The sequence below is a fragment of the Carassius auratus genome, linkage group LG44F (genome assembly GCF_003368295.1).
Source record: "Carassius auratus strain Wakin linkage group LG44F, ASM336829v1, whole genome shotgun sequence".
Classification (NCBI taxonomy): domain Eukaryota; kingdom Metazoa; phylum Chordata; class Actinopteri; order Cypriniformes; family Cyprinidae; genus Carassius; species Carassius auratus.
The window spans coordinates 1,063,727-1,086,833 of NC_039298.1; the positions used below are offsets into that span (position 1 = coordinate 1,063,727).

Here is a 23,107-nt window from a genome sequence, read left to right on the forward strand (position 1 = left end):
TAGGAAGGTTTTACATCTGCAGCCTCATGTGAATGACATTTAATTGGATATCCATGTCAGGATATTTTACTGAAAGGGATTCATGTCCTAAATAAAGTCCTTTAATAGAAGGTTGCTATAAAGCTGGAGCTTGTTAAAGCTAGATGTTTACAGTCATCTCAATATTAGATGTCATGTCGGTCACCAAGGATGCTTCTAGTAAATCAAACGTCACCATAAAGCATGACCTTTTAAATGAACAACATGCTTTATTTTCATGCAAATCCACTGTGCACGATTGCAAGATATATTATACACCATGGACCTTTCACACATTTCTGGGTTTCACGGCAGCGGAAGTAGTCATAGTTGGATAAACTTCTATAGTTGTGAATGGGAGACCATAAATCAAATGTAGTACTATTGCGAAATATTTGTCCATTAAAAATAACTTTCTTTCATCTATTTGAATATAATTTAAAATTACAATTTAATCCTGTGATCAAAGCTGTATCTTCAGCATCATTACTCCAGTCTTCAGTGTCACATGATTCATCAGAAATCATTATAGCATGCTGAGTGAAAGTTTCATTTTCTTTAACAAAAGAAACTAACATTATCTTGTGATGCTGTCGAGCTCTTGACATATTGGCTTTGGCATGAAGCACGGCAGACTGCATGTGCCCCTCAGAGCCGCTGAGAGGTGTTATACTCTATGACACGGTTCTCTGAATTGCCAAGCAGCAGTGTGGAGGACAATATCAGCTGAAGCAGCAAGATGCAGATCTGGAAAAAAGTAGTTTGCCAAACTTTACCCTACCGCGGGTACAACAATACTTCTTCAAATGCAGTTTACTGATCACATACAGGTGTCCCTATAGCTAATTTAGCAAAACATAACTGCTAAGGTGATGGATTCAACTGCCAGCACAACATGTGTACTAGGATTGCTAATGTTAATACTGGAAAATGCATATGGAGGACTCCCATTAGGATAAGCATATCATGCTTTTAATTCAAATGTAAAATAATGCATGGTCAATAAAAAATATTAAATGTTTTTAACAAAAGTTTCTTCTGCTCATCAAGGCTGCATTTATTTGATCACAGATACAGTAATATTTTGAAATATTATTACAATTTAAAATAACTGATTTACATTTGAATATATTTAAAAACTTAATTTATTCCTGTGATGTAGAAGCTGATTTTTTAAATGACTTTTTTAGGATTCTTGAATAAAAAGTGTAAAACTTCAAACATTTGAAATAAATATTTTTACATTGCTACAAAAATGTTGTCACTTTTGATTAATCCAATGGACTTTTAACAGTAGGGTACATCAATTCTTCTTAATATATTTCACTAAACACATTAATTTGAATTGAACACTTATGTTAAAGGTAAGACGTGGCTTAGTTTTATCCGTGTGTGAGCATGAAGGTGAACAGAAACTAATGAAGCTATCTCACCTGGCAGGTGCAACATGGTTTTTTTGTGAACACGGTCAGCAGTGACAGGATTTCTGACATGGACTGCTGAGACAGGCCGAAAAATGAGAAAGAAGTCAAAGAAGCTCTGAAGCGGTGTTTCTAGGTCAGTGATTTTAAGAGGAAGCCACGAGGCACATCTTTCTCTTTCACACTTCAGAGAAAAACCAGAAGACGACAAGAAAAATGTAAAAGAAAAAAAAACACTTGTTCCACATAAAGCCTGACACAGCACTTTACAATTCACGCAAGGTTTATAATTTTATGCACACCTTTTTTAAACACATACCCATGACCAATTTTAAAGATCAGATGAAATCATTAATAAACCATAGTCAGCCAGCGTGAAGATGACCTTAAATGAAGAGCAAGGTCAGAAGAGGAAGGCTGTGTGGAGATCTGCTCATAAATAAGCAATGCAATATATATCACCCAGCAATAACACTGATCCAGCTAGCCGACAGGAAGATGATGTCCTGTTCCCCCATTATTGTCCTTAATATACGTGAAAAATCTGCTCTTCATGACTCCCAATTAACCCAAAAATGACATTTCGGTAATCATTTACTCACCCTCAAGTTGTTCCAAACCTGTATGAAACAAAAGATGATATTTTGAAGAATGTTGGTAAACAAACTGTTGATGCAAGCCATTCTTTTTCCACACTATGGCTGCCATCAACTGATTATCAACATACTTAAATACCTGTTTTATGTTCCTCCAAAGAAAGTCAGTCACACAGGTTAGGAACAACTTGAGGGTGAGCAAATGATGATAGAAACTATTTTTCAAGTTCAAAGATTTTTCATTCATCCAAAACCACAAAGACACACACAAAAAATGTTGAAATAAGGACAATGAAATATGGAAGGTGAGATATGACATATGAATGAAGCTGTCTGAAATGTTTATCATGGAGTAATGCTTTCCGATTTCGTTAACTCGTTTTTAATAAAACACTAGTTTACTGTAAGTTACTTTTGAACTTCCTGTTTGGCTAATGCACCTTTATTAGGCAGAAACGTAATTTTCAGCAATTCAATTTGCGCTTTGCCATGATCACAGTAATTCACTTCTTACATGTCCTCTTCAAACAGACTCAGCATTAATATTCAGCGGCTCCGGATCACAGAGGGTGATTAGCATTGGCTCTCCGTCAGGGAATGTCTTCAGGATATTTGTTCAGGATTTTTAATTAGCTTTTATGAATCTTAAAAGCGTTGTGTGGGGGGAAGAATGTAACCGTGGCTTGGTCATGAATTAAACATGTAACACCACCGTAAACAATTCAGTACATGGACTATCAACACAAACATCAAGCAGGAGAACAGCACAGCAATGAAACAACAGAACCAACATTAACAGGCAAGAAAATAGGTCCACCTAAATCTGACTTTGACATTAGATATGTGCAGGGATCCAGACAAAAAACACTTAGGAATCCATTGACTCCTGTAAGTAACAAAAATAGGCGCCAAATTCGTTTAAGTGCCACAGAATAAATGTAAAAAAAGAAAACCTATAATATATATGTTATATGTAGTTTGGGCTCCTCTTCAATCTATTCTATAAATTCTGTCATATGCCCTGCACACATCCAGTCTGTTTTTCTTCATTAGTAACAAGAAATTATATAGGAGATGTTGAATTTGGTCTTTATATCCTTCTATTCTTTCTAGAGGAAAACAAATTAAGTCAAAATATGAATATGCAATGTAGCAAAATGCTCCTCTTTATAGTTATTTTTTACTAGCGTATGGATGCTGACTGGTGATTCTGAGGTAAATGATTGTTTTTCGACATTGTTTACAAGCTTTACTCATTTTGCGCAGTCTGAAAAACTGAATGAGCCATTACATGAGACATTTCATTAAACTGTACTGTGGGCTATCTATCTTATAAAATAACCTGCCTTATAATATACTTTTTGGTGTGCATTAGGATGGCATTTCCATGATCGATTGTCATTTTCTTCAAAGCATCACATTTTGTCCCAGGGCTTGAAAACCTGTGCCATAGGCTAGTTGAATTCTCCAGGAAAACGTGTTGCCAGTGTCAGTCTCAGTGCATTTTAATTGCTATTTTGAATCCAGCAATTATCAATTTACAAATTATAAGATCTGATTATGATGAGTGGTATAAAAGCTTTGTTTATAAGAGAAATAATTAGTTCGCTAGAAAATGTTGCATCGCGACCATGCTTGTGGATGCCATTCGAGCCCATACAGACTTCATGTACGTGGCTTCCCCAAATTAATAATTAGACAGTTTCTTTTCCTAAATCCTCACCGTCTAACCCTCTAATTTTGCAGGTTTATTGTATTGTCATTCACTTTGTATCACATCTCTTACTGTGGTAAACATGCGGGAAGGGAAATGAAAGATTTCATGGCCATGATTTAAAAATTTTTTCGATTTATTAATTTGTTCCCTTATTTTAGTTAAATCATGGGTTAAGGAACAAAATTCATGAAACATGGACAGTGGCCACAAACAATAAATCGTAGGAACAAATTAACAAGCTGTAGGAATGAATGGCCAGCCTATCTACCCTGTGTCCTGTGCAAAACAATTATCTGGGGAAATGACTTAGTTACTACATTTCTATTGCTTTCCATGTTGAAAACCTTCGTGTTGTTTCTATTTTAATTTACTTTTAAAGTTTAAATCACATTAAAAGCTTAATTCGTACATAATGAATGAATGATGATGCATTTATATACAGTCACCGTCACGCACAGCCGCTCGCACGTGTTTTACGCATGAGCCAATGCAGCCCAAAATTAAAAAGTTAATCGACCATCGAGAGCTTTAATCGATTGGATCTCATATCAACAATTAATTGATCATCGATTAATCGTTGACATCCCTAATGTGCATTCATGTTTATTTTGTACTATAGCAGTAAAGAGAAAGATATGATGGGTTCACGTGCTGCTTGAACTGAGGCACATTAAAGAGCTCCTAAAATGTATTGTTTGAATTTCGTTATGAATTTGGCAGAACTTTTTAAGCTGACACTTTGTTTATTAAAAGATAACAGATCACAAAGCTTATTGAGATTTGAAACTCTTTCTGTTGAAGTCAGGGTCAAGTATTTATAACTACAACTAGCATATAAAAACATTTGAAATCCATGCAATGTCCTCATTTAGCTGAGAAAATGTTTATGTGCTGTATGTGTTTGGGTTTAACCTCTTTGTCCATGCTGTCCAGGTCTTCTTTGCAGAGTGTGTAGAGCGGCATGCTTTCAGACATGCTGGGCTGGCGATCCCTGCGAGAAGGTCCGGGCTGTTCATCTTTAGGACTCGATCCTGCAGCCTCATCAGTCCGCTGAGACCCCTGAGCTGACCTGAACAAACACAGAAACAATCAATCGCTCAACGCACACACTCCAGGATCAGCAACTGCCGTAATCAGTCAAAACTGGCTGAGTTCGCTCTGACGGAGCACCAAAGCAGGACAGCGGCTCTCCCGGTCTCAGCAACACCCGAATAAGCAATCAAGAGCAAATCAAGAAATAAAGCCCACACACAGACTCACACACAGAGCACAAGCCTGTCCACAGCAGACAGCAAATATTCAATCACATCTCCACTTCTGGCAGAGGAGCCACAACATGATAATTATGATAATTCTGCACAGGGAGATAGATGGTCAGCACACACAGCTTCTGAACCGATTACCCTCACTACACTTGCCCCTGCAGTCTGAACAAAGGTTAAAACATGCATTATTAATCAATGAATTCTAAAAAAATATTTATAAATGAATATTTATAATAATAGCATAGATTACTATTTTTTAAATAAAAACATTTTATCTGCTCTATGATTTCCCATTAATAGGTTTTGAATGTTACCACTTTATTACTACATTTCTGCCCCATTCTGTATAAAATATTTACATTTAAAATGTAAAAAAAAAAAGAAAAAGTATTAGCTGCACTGAAATCAATGCATTTAATTAAATTCCTTTGAATTTTTCATTCATGGCTGCTCACAAAATCATGAAAACTACAAATTGATTAAAAAATATATATATATATATATATATATATATATATATATATATATATAATATATATATATATATATATATATATATATATATATATATATATCACTCTGGATGTTAATCACAAAAAGTGTGTTTTTATTTATTAATTTTTATATATATAAACGACTTATTCACAGATGTGAAAAAATCTGCATAACACAATGTGTAAACATACCCAGGTCAAAAGAAACTTTTTTTTTAATCTACACAAATATACAGCACTCATGTTAGGAACAGATTATGTTATAGGTAAGGATGCAGACATCGATTCACAAAATCTCTCATTTTGTTTCTTTTCGTACTCAGAGTAACAGAAGACCTGGATGCAAAATGCAGACTGGCAACACTCACAGCAGTGTCATCTTGGAAAGGTCAACATGTCAGGTCAAGTTCATCGGAAATCAACACTAGCCAACTTCACCTGCCAGTAGCTACTGGTAAAACACTGTCTGCAGTTGTGCAAGACAGTATAAAGAATGCACACAAATATACGGCTCAAGGGTTTCCGTTGGAACTAAACCCAAAAAGGTGTGGAGTGAAAGACTAGTCTGTGAAGCAACAAACTCTAAAATCACTGTGAAGAAACTGAAGGATGCTGAAGCTTCACACACGGTCTCCTCCTGCTGATATGACACTAGACGGCAGGACAGAGCCAAAGCCACAAGAAGGCAAGCCTGCAACCTTTATCAGAAAAAAGCATAACGGCTAATGCTAAGGAGAACACAGGCCATTCATTGTACATTTACATTTAGCAGACGCTTTTATCCAAAGTGACATACAGTGCATTCAGGCTATTTTTTTTTTTTACCAGTATGTGTGCTCTCTGGGAATTGAACCCACAACCTTTTGTGCTGCTATTGCAAAATGCTCTACCAATGAGTCTCATGTGATCCAAGTTAGTCTTTACATTTTGTCCAATGGCAAGTACTACACATGCTCACATCTCCCAATAATAAGACAATATCTGACAGAGCAGCTTCAGAAAGTCCAGGTCTAATAACGCTCTAAACATTTATTGTCCGATTTCGAAGAAAGAAACGAAACACATGAGTAAACTCATAGTTCAAATCTCAGCTCATTTTCTGCATCATGGAGAAAACAGAGTTGCTAAAATAACCAAATAATCATGAAATTCACTATATCGTAAATATAGATAAAAATTGATCTTTGATCAATTTCGCGATTTCGATTTTTTATCACATCATTTTGACACACACAGTTATGCTTTACAATCATTAATGTATTCAGTATGAATTTGAAACATATTTCCAATAGAAAAACTATTAGAGGTTCATCAAAAAGTAGTGACATGGCTCTAGAAAAGACAAATAATCACTAAGTAAAGGTGTGACAAAATGTCTAGACATGTCCAGGGTTTTTATTTTTTGGCCATGCATTGGTCATAGAGCTCATTGTAGCGCTGCCTCAGGTGTTGAAATATATTTGTTGCCCAAGGTTCACACGTACTCCGTTAGCAGTGAGTATACAGTGTGTGCATGCAGTGCAGAAGCAGTGGCAAGTTCTGTTCTCGCGCTCTATTTAGGCGCGCTGCATTCTGATTGGTTCGGAATAGTGTTGCACGGTGCACCGATACTTCAAAAGTATCACGATTCTCGGAAATTAAAAATGTCACGATTCCTAAATTTATTAGTATCAATATTTCAAAGAATGACTGCGTTCCAGATTTGTAAGAGACGTATTTCATGTCCGTGTGTGCAATGCACGCTTCCAGTGCTTCCCTATGGACGTCTGTGTTTTTTCTTCTCATACACACAGCAAAAAAGCACTACAGCGAGATGGCTGCATTAATGGCTTTACTACACTGATTTGGCTTTACTAAAATGTGTGCATAATCGCATTAAATAGTTTAATAAGTAAGCACAAGGTTTTCTCGCATAATTAACATTTTAATTGTTTGGTCAGACAGTTCATATATAATATTCACATTAATCGGGGATTAAACGTGGAGTTATGTTCTGTATGTTAAATATGAAAACGAGTTTATCTGCAAAGCACCTATAACTGTGCTTTGTATCTGCTGATTGCTGATCGAGGATACAGGCTCACTGACCCTGTATACTCATTCATTTCGTTCATAAACAAGATGTATCAGTTAATTCAACTCGATCACGAATGAGAAGATCTCTCGATCTCGTTCAGTGAAGGGCGTATGGGTTCACTACATTCAACAAATCACATGTTGTCACATCTTGAGCAACTCTTTGACAGGATGAAACCGTTCACAGAGCTGTTCACGAGATGCGCATGCGCTGCTAATAGCGCCGAGCTCGCACGCTGCTGTGGAGGGAGGAACTTCAGTGAACGAGAAATATAAGTAAGTGGATTACCTGAACGAGAACGATTCATTCACCTAAAAGATTCGTTCACGGACGAACCATCACTAGTGCAATTTCATATAGCCTATATTAAATATTTGGAATAAATATTTTCATATATCATTAGGTTCTTTGATAAGGTTACAATACGAAGGTGTAAGTTGCTTAAATTGATATTTATCTTTTGACATTTAATATTCTGAGTTCAGAAACATTGTTTAATATAATCGCTGTTCATATTTTTAGTTCAGAATCAAGATAAATGTATTACTCTTATGTTTCTTATGATAACTGAGATAATGCTGCTAAATTTATTCCTTCTTTACCTTGAATGTCATTGCTCTAATTTATTTTTTATATTTCATATTTTGTTCAAATGTTTAATATATCTGCCTCTCATATGTCCATTTATTAGTGTATTTATTACATGATTAGAATGTTGTCCCGGTTTTAAAATAAAGCACAGCAATGATATTTGAGAGTGTATTATCCCTTTTCAGGAAAAGTATCAAAAAAGTATTGAAATCGCAATTCTTGACTGGGTATCTGTATCGAAACAACAATTTTGGCATCGTGACAACACTAGTTCGGAATTGTTTTTTTTTTAATCATTGTGTAATCATTATAAATTTACTTTCTTTTGTCCTATATTCAAGTGTGTGAATATAGTACTTTTTTTTTTACGGCTTCCAGCACAAGGGAGGGGAAAGTCCATTAAACATATGAGGGATTTATATTGTGTGCGTGTCTGATCATTAATTTAATGCTAAGTTTCAGTACTTGTGATGTCTACAGATAATGTTCAATAAAATACACACAATCATGCATAACTTAAACAGTTGATGGTAGATTTTAATTGCAAGGGCTAATAGCGATGCATCATTCATGTGGTAAAGGCTATTATTTACAGTTGACTAAATTATAAAAAATGGCCACAGATCTAGTGCCTAAGCCAAATAGTGTGTCACCTATTTAGGCACATTTTAACTATACTGTATAGGACAGTCGTTTCTCCTCCCCCCTCCTCCTCACTCGACACTCACGTGGGTTGCCAGATTGAGAAGATGAGTTGATTTAGCCATATTTGTAATATGCCTCTCCTCATACAGCTTTTTAGATATATGTAGAGGCTATTTTTTAGATTGAGTAGAATCTGTGATCTCTGACCCAGTTTGTTTGCTGGCTTCCATGGCTGCAAAACAGTGTTTTCCACCAACTGGCAACCCAGGTGTCAAAATACTATTACATTAACTAACAGGGGGTGGAGTTACATAGACCAAAACAAATACAGACACTCTGACACAGGACTGACTATAAATGTTTTTCTGAGATATATGTGAAATTAGCATGTTTTCTATGGTTCAGAATTCCTATTCCTAGAAATACATATGGTATTTCTATGCAAAAAAAAAAAAGACATACAGCACCTACAATGATAGTTCATCACCTCATCTGTGTCTTGTTTAGTCTGTATGAAATCTGCTACCTTATATTATATATATATATATATATATATATATATATATATATATATATATATATATACACATATATACAATAAAAAAGAATAAGAAACAAAATACTGCTGCAAAGTTCTCCACTTAATAAAATACTCTCAGTCTCAAACCAATATCATATAATAAAATATAATGAAAAAATAAATAAATAACTATGATTACAGTGCAGCATCACCAATCCCAGCTTGTAGGCCTTCTCATATTTAAAAAATATATAAGTTTTCCAAAGTGTAAAGTGCAGCAACAACAGTTTCAGTTTTTAGACCTGCTCAGATTTCGGAATTAAGGCCTGTTTAAATGCCTTTTGAAAAACACACTGGCATATTGCACCTGTCAAACATAGTCTATTTTGCTGCCAATACTGTTGAATGTGTCCTTTATCAGTAGGCTTTATATTTATGCTCAACATAAAGTAAAGATATTGTTGTCATGAAGACAAGATCATGGTCTGTTGGTGGTCTCCCTCTGTCACCTACAGCAGCAGCAGTGCCCAGCGCCGCGTCAGGCACGATTCTGGTGTGTAATGACACAGAAAATGAGAGGCAGCCGCAACACTACAGACACGCAGCAGAAACGCCACGCTCATGCCACGCAGCCAGTTGTGTCACCGGCCTTCAGCTGCAGGGTGCGATTTGCGCTGAACATGGAGACTTCCGCCACTTAATATGTTTAATATGCTTTAATATGCTTAATATGTTTGGAAACACAAAAATTTACCTATGTTCCGTAAACAAAATATTGCATTCGATCATTCGGTACACACGTGCACCGTACCGAAAGCCCTGTACCGAAACGGTCCGGTACGAATACACGTACCGTTACACTTCTAATACATTATTTATTTATATATATATATATATATATATATATAAATGCATATGCTTTTCCAAACAGCTGTAATTTTCACTGCATTGCATGTATGCGTTCTGCGCATGTGCAGTGTGAAACACAGGACGCTATAACAGGAAGAAGCTCCAGCGTATCAACTACCAAAGTCGTCTCTGTTTTTCGAGCTTGGCATGAATGTATTTGAGAGTAACTGGGGTAAAACCTTAAGCTTCTTCGGTGTTTTCGTCGCGGTGCTCGCCGCTGTTTTTTCTTGAGAATTCAGAGATCGACGAGACTTTCCTGACCTGAATAATTTGTCACACTGCGCATGCGTGAAATGCGTTAAAAAAATTGACGTAATTAACAACAAACAACTAATTAACGTCGTTAACGCGCTATTTTTGACAGCCCTAATATATATATATATATATATATATATATATTTGTTTTTTGGAGGGGAAGTGCTGAAAACAGATTTTTTTTCCCCTGACATTTCCATCTTTCCCTTGAACACGAAAGCTCTCAAATTAGCAACGTTATTCTACCCATTCCCAAAAAAACATGTGTTTGTGGCACATACAGTATTTTTCTCTTTTGCTACCTAGCAACAAAAGTGTAACATGGGTGATTTTGTATTGATGCTTGTGTCCTCTCATTCTCTGCTCTTGGACCATTCAACAAGCTCTGTTGCCTGGAGACCAGTACATGCAGTCTGGCTATTCACTGAACACAGGCCTTCTGCAGACGGGCTGCGCAGGGCTGACCGAATGTTCACCGAACGACCCGAGTATATCTGTCTGGAGAGTTAGACAAGTAGAGCTTTGGTTTAAATATCAAATTTAGCTGTGAACTCTTTGTAAACAGCTCCTCGACGAGGACAGAGGACTGCTTTATTAAATTTGTGGCCCCCTACATGGACAGCAAAGAGCAAGGATAAGGCAGAAATAAGACAAATGGAAGGAGTGTGAGATCCAGCTGAGAGCGCTTAACTGATGCCCAATCCTTTCTCCAGGTGGTCTACCTACAGAGATGAGCTACAACTATAATCCACACCTAAAACAGATGATCGATTTCTCCAGGTTTATTTCAAAATGACAGGTAGGTGTGTGAGAGCAGGACTGGCACTGTAGGTGTCCAATGCACTGGTAAAAAAATCCACTGGTTGTGAACTGCTTGGTATGACACAACAAAACTAGATCTCCCATTTTAAAGGACCATATACTCAGATCCTTTTCATTCTTCATTCAAGGGTTTAAAAAAAGTTTGAAAGCAGTTCACCGTTTAGTGAACATCCTGATGCTGCTGAGAGTGACATTCACATGAATATACAAATATGTGCTGCATGCTTTCTTCTCAATAACAAAATAAGGTTACACTTTATTAAAAGGTGTCCTTGTTACAGAGTAGTTATACATTTAAGTACGGAGTAATATCAATTACATGTACTTACTATCTGGTTTGGATTAGGATTAGGGCATGGCTTAGGGTTACTTGCATGTAATTATGCATAACTGATTGTTATTATAATAGTAAGTACATGTAACATGTAAGGACACCTTAAAATAAAATGTTACCCAAAATAAACAACAAAATGGCAGCAGTGAGAAAACAGCAGTTAAGAAAGTATCTGATCATAGCGATGTGGATGTTTGCACCAGCCCTGCAATTTGGCACTACAGTTAAAATCACATCACGTTTATTTATTTACAGCAAGAAGCTTTTCAGTATCAAATATGAAAAAACTGTGTCCAAATAAGAGTCCATCCACATTTTGCGCTTTTCTGTTGTCAACAATTTGCTTAAATTTTCTTTCTCCAGCCTGATTCCATCCAATTGTTCTTTTACCAATAAAAATGTGTGCATGATGCAGTCGTCAGTTAAAAGTTCTCACAGAGACCAGCGGTTCGCAGTGCGGGTTCCCGGTTTGTGTCCGTTCTCGGACAGTTCCAGTTTTTTAACTGTAGAAAACGTTGTTCCGGGCCAAAACTAACTTCTTTCTTATTTACCGACCAGTATGCAGAAACTATGTGAGTTGTATTTATTTATGCTATTAATTGATTTGTTTGTTCCTATTTTATTACTGACTGTTTACTTGTCTTTAAACACTATAATATTTTTAATTTATATTAATCTAGTAATTATCTTATCTCTTTTTGCTGTGCCATTTTTTTAAAGCATAGGCAAAATTCCTCTTGCCGTGCTCTATAGGCTGCTGATTTCTGCTCATGTTATTTAGCTATAACAGAATGCTTTGTAAAAATACACAGAATAAATTTTTGACATCTAAATGTTTTACTTTAATTTGTTTTATATTGGATTTTTTTATCTTATTGGAATTAGGGATGCACCGATAGCACTTTTTCCAGTACTAGCCCGATACAATACTTTTATACGATACCGATATTTTTTTATATTTGGTTAAAGAAACCAAAAGAGAATGTATAATGTTAGCTGGTTAACTTCATTTATAAAATAGATACAGTCAAACCTAAATTTATTCAGACACCTTGAACATTTCACATTATCAGAGTTTATTCTCTATAGTTTAGAAGATGGTAATACAATATGCCAAGAACTGAGAGTTAAACGGTGTCAAATTTAGACAAATTTAGCTTGATAAATGTTAGATAACTTTGATAGAAAGGTATGTAATGGATTACAAAAAAAATAAATACAATCAGACACCTATTAGTATGACAGTATTTACACAACTATCAACACTTAGTCGGGCAACCCTTAACCTTAAAGACTGCCTGAGGTCTCCTGGGCATGCAGTCATCCAGGTTCATGCAAATCTGAACATTTTTTCCACAGACTTGGTCTGAATAATTTTGGATCCCAAATTTGTATCAGTTTTACTGGTAGTCTACTGTATGAAGTATTTTTGTGTATAATTTGTGACAGTTTACTTTATTTTGCTATCCTGTTTGCTATTACATATGAAATTATATCTGGTATTTCTGGTTTGACTTTAGATCCTTTGTTTATTTTCATACTTAATTTGGCAATTAAATAGTTTTTTACCAGCTTTTGTTACTTTGTTAATTTGTTTGTTCTATGGTTCATCTTTAATTTAATAGCATTAGAGCTGCTTCATTGCAGCGGTTTAGTGCTGTGATCCTACACTTTGCTGTAATAATGCAGGGAACTACTCATTATAAATCTCCTAACTGTGATATTTTCACAAATAGAAGTTGCATTTTTTTTCTGAAACGTGCTCCGATTTATATTACAAAGCCACTCATATAATACAGAAACACTCAAGCAAGCAAAACATTTGACGCGTGCATGTATTTATACTGATGCAGAATGAGACAAGTAGGACAGCCGAGCACATTTCACACAGGCTGCTAGATTCACTTTTGCCAGAAAGTTGTGTATGCTTAAGTCCGAAAATACATGTTTATAGAGAATGCCCCTATAAATGGTGGTATTTTTATGATTTAGTTGAAATCCAATGATGCGTGTGCTAAGTGAGTGAAAATCAAAGATCACAACAGAGTATGCGCGTTCTCTCTTTCTCCCTCCTCACCGTTAAGTAACTTGTGCATTGTTTTACTTCCTTGTTTTTGACATGTCTGACCTGACTATAAACTTTCCAGTGATGAAAATTAATTTGACAAGCTCGAGTATCTCCGCTGCCGCACACTCAATCCACTCAGTGTGCTTTATCAGCTCGCACAGGTCAGCTATACAGGCGTTATTACTGAATGTTTAACATTATATTCATTGCATGCATACACTTCGTAGAAATCCTAAATTTCTAATAACTCCATTCTGCTGTCTGTTGTTCTGTATGGCACTTATCACATGGTGTGTGGTATCGGCGTTTGGTATCGGGGCATTGTAATGAGTACGACTACAGGAGCTCAGTATCGGGCCCAATAGCGACACCAGTATCGGTGCATTGTTTGCAAAAAATTTTTTGCAGCTTTTTAGCTAACGACAGAGTTTCTGCTCTTTCCGTTAAAAAAGAAAACAGTGTTGATACTTGAAAAATTACAGTGATAAAATAATCAAAATTTCTATCTGCTTTATTAGCACTTTTGGATGCAGTACTACTCTATAGGTACTCAAGATTAACAGGATATTGAGTGAAAACGAGCATTTCACCCCCCCTTTAATTTCTTTTTGACCTAATTTGTTCATTATTCTATTTTCCCTTTTAGAAAATTGTGGCCTTTTAGTGAGCTAAGTTTTTAGAATGGTAGTTTTGCCACTTTGAGTCCCACAAATCATTCAAGTGTAACAACTGACATGCAGATGATGGAATAGAGTGGAAAAGATGGTCAAATATGGGAGGCAAAAAAGAGGGAGAGTCAACAGCTTTGAAGACAGATTATAAACAGCACACTGGCATCATTACTATGCTAATAAGCTCATTTCTAAACCTTCAGTGGATTTGTTTCGGTCACCTAAAAATGAGGTTTTCTACTGTTGCCTCAAACCACAAAAAATAACATTTACAAACACTGATAAACTGAAGTTACTTGTCTACTGTGACTGTCAAATACCAGGAATGAAGCCCTGACCATAGATCTGCATTATTCATATGAAAATGGCATTAAAGGAAACAGAAACCCAACATTTCCATTGTTTACTCAGTCTCAGGCCGTTATAAACCCAAGGCTCATCAATAAGATTGGCCAGTTGTGTGTAAGAGAGCTGCAGGCCAGTTGACATTGGGCCAGTGCTATATCCCAATTTTTTCCCATGTATATCATGCATATTAGTGTGTTTCTATAGCCCCTTTCACACTGCACGTCGGACCCGCAATATTCCCGTAACATTGCCTGGTCGCCTTCTGTGTGAAAGCAACCACGTCCCGGAATTGATTACTGAATTGAACCCGGGTCGGGGACCTAGTAACATTGCGGTAATCGATCCGGAACGAGCGCTGTGTGAACAAAAGCCAGATCTAATTCCGTATCGAAGTGATGACGCGTGTTATCGCGCGACTCTTTTACCGGCTGTTTTGAAGGAAGATCAACATTCGCGACGAAAACATATGTGCAAACTGTAATGAAGCAGAGATCAGTTAGTTCCTCACTTTCCGCGCTGACGCCGAGATCGTTTGCTTGCTTCAGTGAAAGTATAACGTGCCAAGCGTTGTCGACTCGTACATTACACGTCACGCGCTGATGTCACGTGTCGTTACGGGATCTTCAAGGGTTGTGTGTGAAAGCACGCACATATACCGGGTCATCACTGGCAGTGTGAAAGTGCCAAATCTAGCGACCAGGGAACAATTACAGGAACACTTTACCCCTGTATTTGCCGGAATGGCAGTGTGAAAGGGGCTTATGATTTACAAGCCTAAACACCAGTGGTGGCATTTTACAAAACCACAAGTTTAATCAAATATTGAGTATATACAGTCCAAAAGTTTTTGGACTGTATATACTCTGTATATACAGAGGATTTTTAGGAAACACTTTACAATTAGTTAACATTAATCAATGCATTAACTAATATTAACTAACAATGAAAAATACATTTGTTACAGTATTTGTTCATCTTTGTTAATGTTAATCAATAAAGGCACTGTTAATTGTTAGTTCACGTTAGCTCAGGTCCCTTTAATGTTAACAGATATAACTTTTGATTTCAATAATGCATTAGTAAATGTTGAAAAATTCATATGAACCGAGATTAATAAATGCTTAACAGGTATTTTTCATTTTTAGTTCATGTAAACATTTAGATAGTGATTTTTAATGCTACTGAAAGAAGTCTCATATGCTCAAACTGGTTTATTTTATCAAAATACATAAAAAACTAGAATATTTTCAATTAACTTAATTATAATTCAATTAATTTGAATTCAACTAATTATTTATATATTTTTTCAGATTCATATGATCCTTCAGAAATCTTTGAAATTAACATGAACTAAGATTAATAAATGCCTGTAGACATGTTGTTCATGCTTAGGTCATGTTAACTCATGAACCTTATTGTAAAGTGTTATTAAGCCCCTTATTAACCCCTTACTAGTAACCCCCCTTTTTTGGCATGGAGACCGAAATTACATACCCAAAATAAAAAGGTTTCTGCTCATGATTCTTTCTGACTAGATACATAATCAACCTTTGTTCACAAAGCTGACACTTTAAAGTTTACTGTTCAGGAATCAGAATCACTCAGACTGTTATGATAATAGAGATATATAAGCTCAAACATAAAAACAAAAATAAAAATATTACAAACATATGTTTTAAATGTATTTTAAAAAATGTAGATGTAGGAAATGAGTTTGAAAACACAGTGTAGCTAAGGCCACAAGTCTTCCAAGACTTCATAAAAAATTTCATAATCGAATCTGTAAAACTGTGAATTTTATGAAATATTTTCTAAGGCCATGTCATGTGTGTTTTTAGAGAAGGCTAATCAGATTGATTTATGGCCCTTGTCATCTCTGTAAGATCTCACATGTAAACATTCCTGTGCTCTTTGTGTATGTTTCACTGTTGAAAACTGCCCGAATCATGATTGTATTGTTCTCACCAAACGGTTCTTTCACACCTCCGCCAAGTATGACACATTATCCGCATTATTCTTTTATCATTATTCTTTTGTTTTTATTCCACCTTTATTAGCCTTGATTGTGGTTTTTCAGGCTTTACAAAGCAACAAAGCAGCGATCTCACTTCAGTCTCTCTTTGCATTTAGCCCTTATTTATCAAAAGTCTTACTATAAAAATACAACAAAACATTTTCTTACGACCTTACGTGAATTATTGAGACAAAATGCATTATGAAGAAGAAAAGCACCTGCTATTAGTAGCATTGGTGCTAACGTTAGCATCAAGCTACATCTGACAATTTATGAAATTATTAGTACACTTTTACTCAAAACTCACTTTAAACCCCGATCGAGTGTTTATAATAACTTCCTTTAGCGATCAGGGGTGGAATTTGGTCGTTTACTGTTGTAAAAATATGTTATTTGTAGCCTTTTTCATCGCTGCACAAGTTAGCATTTCCGATGTACATTTTCGATTTTTTTATAAAAACGCCCCAGATCTCAAGAAATTCTCATACCAAGCTTTACTATCGTAATCGCGGGTTTATTATTCGGATATTTTGTGTGTACAGAGGTGTTTCAGTGTTGTTTTGGCCAGATAACTACCAGGAAGTGTGCAGGAAGCATGTGACACGATGGGGCGGTGTCCAGATATGAAACTCTAAGATTGACGTTTGAAAGACCCAATCAGAGCCTGAGTCACACACCGCACGAGCTGTGACTACTGCACGCACACACAGATCGCTGGGAGAGGGTGTTTATCATCTGATCGCGTAAATCCGTGGAAAATGAATAGAAATGACGATTCTGTCTGAAGAAATATGAAGTAAACATCAGTAAATATATCCATATATCTCCGCAGATATGCATCTTTGGTCTAAAAATCCTTATTGACGCTGTTCAGTGAGTCTTCGTGAACACAAATAAACCGCTCTTGATGTGACTGAATACGAGTGAGTTGTGAATTTCTATTCAAAATGTTGCATAATACGGATTTATTATTTTGCACTCTTGACATAAATCACTAAATATCTGTCACTGCAACAATGTTATATCAAAATATTGGTCAAATATCGAAGCTTGAGTCTTTAAACTTTCCATTGATGCACAGTTTGTCCAGATGAAGTAAGACAGTGATGTTTAATGTGCTGTGAAAGTGAAACAATAATAAACAATAATAAACTGGGGCCGTCAGCGATGTTTGCACGTAAAGGGGTTAAGAAACCACAACTAGTTTCCTAGTGAACTGGCAAATTATAGGCCCATTTCAAATCTTCCATTTATGTTTAAAATTTTTGAAAAAGTTATGTCTGTTCAATTGAGCTCCTTCCTGCAAAAAAAGAAAATTATCTGTATGAAGAATTTCAGTCAGGTTTCAGGCCCCACCATAGCATAGAATCTGCACTTGTTAAAATTACAAATGACTTGCTTCTTACGTCAGATCAAGGCTGCATCTCATTGCTCGACACCATAGATCATGACATACTCCTTGATTGATTACAAAACTATACAGGTATTCAAGGGGAGGCTTTTAGATGGTTTAGATCCTACCGGTCTGATCGCTACCATTTTGTTTATTTAATTGGGGAGTCATCTCATTTATCACCAGTAAAATATGGAGTGCCACAAGGATCTGTCCTAGGTCCTCTTCTATTTTCAATACACATGTTGCCACTTGGTAATATTTTTAGAAAATACAGGATTAGTTTCCACTGTTATGCTGATGATACTCAGCTATATATCTCAACGAGACCAGATGAAACTTTTAAATTATCTAAGCTAACAGAGTATGTTAAAAATTTAAAAGATTGGAGGACCAATAATTTTCTCCTATTAAATTTGGATAAGACTTATCAGATAAGAGATATTAATTTTGGACCAAAAAACAGTACACAGAATCTAGTAGACTACAGTTTGCAACTACACTGATGTACCGTTACTTCCTCTACAGTCAAAAATCTGGGTTTAATATTAGAAAGCAACTTGTCTTTTGAAAACCATATTTCGCATGTTACAAAAAAAAGCATTTTTCCATCTGAGAAACATTGCCAAGCTACAAAACATGTTACCTGTTTCTGATGCAGAGAAGCTAGTTCATGCATGCATGACCTCTAGAATGGACTACTGTATTGCATCCTCAGTAAACAAGCTATAGGTAGTCCAAAATGAAGCGGCTATAGAGTCCTTACAAGGTCAAGAAAATATGATCATATTACCCCAATTTTACAGTCTCTGCACTGGCAACCTATTAAGTTCTGTATCAGTTACAAATTATCATTACTTCCCTATAAGGCCCTAAATGGTTTAGCTCCTGTGTAAATAACTATCCTTATACCGCATTACAACCCATCACGCTCCCTAAGGTCAAAAAACCACTAGTTCCTAGGATAGCAAAGTCCACTAAAGGAGGTAGAGCTTTTTCCATTTGGCTCCCAAACTCTGGAATAGCCTTCCTGATAATGTTCGGGGTTCAGACACTCTCTCTCTGTTTAAATCTAGATTAAAAACACATCTCTTTCCCCAAGCATTCGAATAATGCATCTCATAATTTGTGACTGCATTTGTATCTGATCAAATGCACATTCTTATTCTTTAGCTTGGGTTAAACTAATTAATTGTACTTTGCTGGAACAGCAGCTACGCTCGTGATGTCTCTATTTGTTTCTCTGTTTTGCCACAAGCTCCAGTCTGGATCCAGAACACCTGAGAAGAGATGATACCAACCCCTCAAAAGACCTCAGATGATGCTAATACTGAAACTACAAACAGAACTAACAAATATTGCTGCTTACTATGCACTCACCTAAACCCTATTAATTAGGGATGGGTATCGTTAAGGTTTTAACGGTATTACTACTCTTACCGATACTGCTTAACGGTTCGGTACTTTAACGGTATTCTTATCGGTACTTTGTGTTGTGTTACTTTGTGTTGTGTTAGGCAGTCGAAAACTTTGCATTTCTCTGTCTGCACATAATGCACATTTGAAAGATGCTTTGACAGATTGCTCGTGTTTCCACCCTTACATGCAAAATTTTTGTTGCACTTATGACAACCAGCGTTGTCTGCATCAACTCTAGTGAAGTATAACCACACTTTGGAACGTTTTGCTGTCTCCCCCATCGTCACTTTTTGTATAAAAAATTTCAGCAATGGATAAATGGATTAGCAGCACTAAAAACTGCTTGCAGTAGCACTGCTAGTAAAATTAAATTAAAAATCCACATACAGCTATCAGCTGTTCCTTCATCTTGGCTGAGCTTTCAACGTTGTCACGGAAAAGGTGAGGAAGCTACATGACCTGCTGTGCGCTTGCGGCATTCTGAAAAGTTTAGATGTTTTTAACTCGATGCGGTGCGGAAGCGCCTGGAAAAACGACCTCATCGCACCGCGTGCGCGTCGTGACTGGATTGCTTCCATTATGAACGCGAATACCGTGCGCCTACATTTGAAATAACCAACTTGGAGCACACAAAAGTCGTGATATGTGAGCGGCCCCTTATGCGTGTGTGTGTGCCACACTCATTCTTGTTGTGGTGTGTGTGTGACTGACAGACCGCCTCCGCGGCGCGCATGAACGATCTCGCAGATCTTACAGACAAACGTCTTAATATGATCGCACATTAGAAATGTTTGGTGAGATAAAATGTGCATGATAACATTATTAAGGAAAAATACATAGTATATACATTTTTTCCCCTCCAGTACCAAAAGCAGAACCGATACAGTCAGATCTTACTGATACTAAGGTCTTTCATTTAGCCCCGGCGCCATTTTAATACCGGGTTACGGTACCCATCCCTACTGTTAATGGTGTTCATCGTCTGGTTGACTATGTCTTGTATAAATTTTTTCTGAAAATTCCTGTCATGCACACAAACTTACAGTCACCACTTATAAGCTACCACTGAATAACGTACATTTTCTATAAAGTTGCTTTGCAACTTGTATCGTTAAAAGCGCTATACAAATAAACTTGAATTGAAACCAATATATGTGCAACCTATATTTATGATGCTTTTTGTTGTCATTGTGTAGTCTTCATGTACTTTGATTATACTGAAAAGAGTGGAAATTATATTTTTTTAAAGTTGTCCTTCTATATTCCCCTGCAGTGAGCAAGTCATACAGAAACAACTTATGAGTAAATAAAGACTGCTCCTAAGGTGAACCATTTCTTTTCTAATTTATTTCTGTCCTCATCAGATGCTGACACAGGGGGTTAGTTTTTTTTTCCCCTCACATTCGATCAGCATTTACAGGCTTGTTTTTATTATTCCCTTGTCACAGCAATGGCCAAAGGTGCTGATGAAATTGCTAATAATTTCAGTTTCACAATCTCAGAGCTGCCAAGGCGCAATGCTTTATTTCTCGTAGGTTTTATTTAGAGCTTAGAGATTAATGTGAAATAGACTGCATGAGAAATCCAATATGAGCTGGGAAAGAAAAGACAAGCACAGCATACGTCTGCTAAAGCATTCTTAAACGCTTAAACGCATTCTTACTAACCAGGCACATTTCCTACTGGACTTTCATACAGACGCCTAATAAATACATAATCAAACAGTATATTATATAACATTACATTTCCTTGCTCTAAAAAAAGAAAACATTTTGGGTAATGTCAAAAAAAGCCACTGTAGACATATTCAAGATTCTGAGTTCATTGAATGACCGCTGTGTATCTGACATCTAGTTAATGAACAACAGTATGAAATGCGCTATACATAAACATAAACGCATTAAAACATATGAAGTACCTGCGGCTGGACAGATCTCCCTTGGCTGAGATGGACGATCCATACGAGTGCAGATTAGAGGGTGGACGGGAGGCCTCAGGACCCCGGCGGATCAGTTTGCCGGTGACGGGGTCATATGTCCGCATTTCCGGCGCTGGCAGGAGCTTCTGCTGAACAGGAGGGGCTTGGAACAGAGGCTTCGGGATGGATCCGGGGATGTCTGGAAACATGGCGGGACTATTGCTCCTGGACGACAACAAAATGACATTATATTTAACCTCTAATCCTAAAAATGAACTCTCCTAAACTTTTTTCCAAAAACCTTTACGGTTCGTGGTGATTTTAACACGTTACATATTACCCTCAACAATCAGGTGAAGTGCTGAATAGTAACAAACAAAATTAGAGACTTTTTGGGGGATTTTAGGTCATTTAGATATTAAGTGTCAAATCATCTATTTCACCATCATTTGCATAAGTAAATACACAAAAAAAAGTGCAAAAACATTTGGTTTGCAAACACAAACAAATAAGGTGCTTTTTTTACAGCAGTATTCCTTTTACACAGTAGCATTTAAAATATTTATTGTAAACCTTAACTAATAACATTAATGTAATTAAATTGAAGATAAAACAAGCTATTTGTCTCTGCCAGAACACTAAAGGGATAGTTCACCCAATAATCAAAATTATGTAATTAATAACTCACCCTCATGTTGTTTCAAACCAGTGAGACCTCCATTTATCTTCAGAACACAGTTTAAGATATTTTAGATTTAGCCCAAGAGCTCTCAGTCCCTCCACTGAAGCTGTGTGTACGGTATACTGTCCATGTCCAGAAAGGTAAGAAAAACATCTTCAAAGTAGTCCATGTGACATCAGAGGGTCAGTTAGAATATTTTGAAGCATCGAAAATACATTTTGGTCCAAAAATAGCAAAAACGACGACTTTACTCAGCATTGTCTTCTCTTCCGTGTCTGTTGTGAGAGAGAGTTCAAATCAAAGCAGTCTGGATATCCGGTTCGCAAACGAATCATTCGATGTGACCAGATCTTTTTGAACCAGTTCACCAAATTGAACTGAATCGTTTTAAACGGTTCGCATCTCTAATACGCATTAATCCACAAATGACTTAAGCTGTTAACTTTTTTAATGTGGCTGACAATCCCTCTGAGTTCAAACAAACCAATATCCCGGAGTAATTCATTTACTCAAACAGTACACTGACTGAACTGCTGTGAAGAGAGAACTGAAGATGAACACAGAGCCGAACCAGATAACGAACAAAACATTAACTCGTTCTCGAGTCAAGATTTCGGATCACCAGTATTTCTTTTGAGAAGAACTACTGGTGACTACTGGTTCAAAACAAAGTAGTAGCTGTGTTGAACTCTCTCACAACAGACACGGAAGAGAAGACAATGCTGAATAAAGTCATAGTTTTTGTTATTTTTGGACTAAAATGTATTTTCGATGCTTCAACAAATTCTAACTGACCCTCTGATGTCACATGGACTACTTTGATGAGGTTTTTCTTACCTTTCTGGACATGGACAGTATACCGTACACACAGCTTCGATAAAGGGACAGAGCTCTCGGACTAAATCTAAAATATCTTAAACTGTGTTCTGA

At 36.5% G+C, this 23,107-nt stretch overlaps 1 protein-coding gene across 1 annotated transcript in view; it reads right to left on the reverse strand.

Moving 5' to 3' along the window:
- LOC113068270 (RNA polymerase II subunit A C-terminal domain phosphatase-like) overlaps positions 1-23,107 on the reverse strand; it is a 108,389-nt gene that overhangs the window by 68,761 nt on the left and 16,521 nt on the right. The window contains exons 10-11 of the mRNA XM_026240940.1: positions 21,496-21,720; positions 4,665-4,821 (exon numbers count right to left, since the gene is read on the reverse strand). Coding sequence (XP_026096725.1) covers positions 4,665-4,821; positions 21,496-21,720 — 382 coding nt within the window. The remainder of the gene's footprint in view (positions 1-4,664; positions 4,822-21,495; positions 21,721-23,107) is intronic.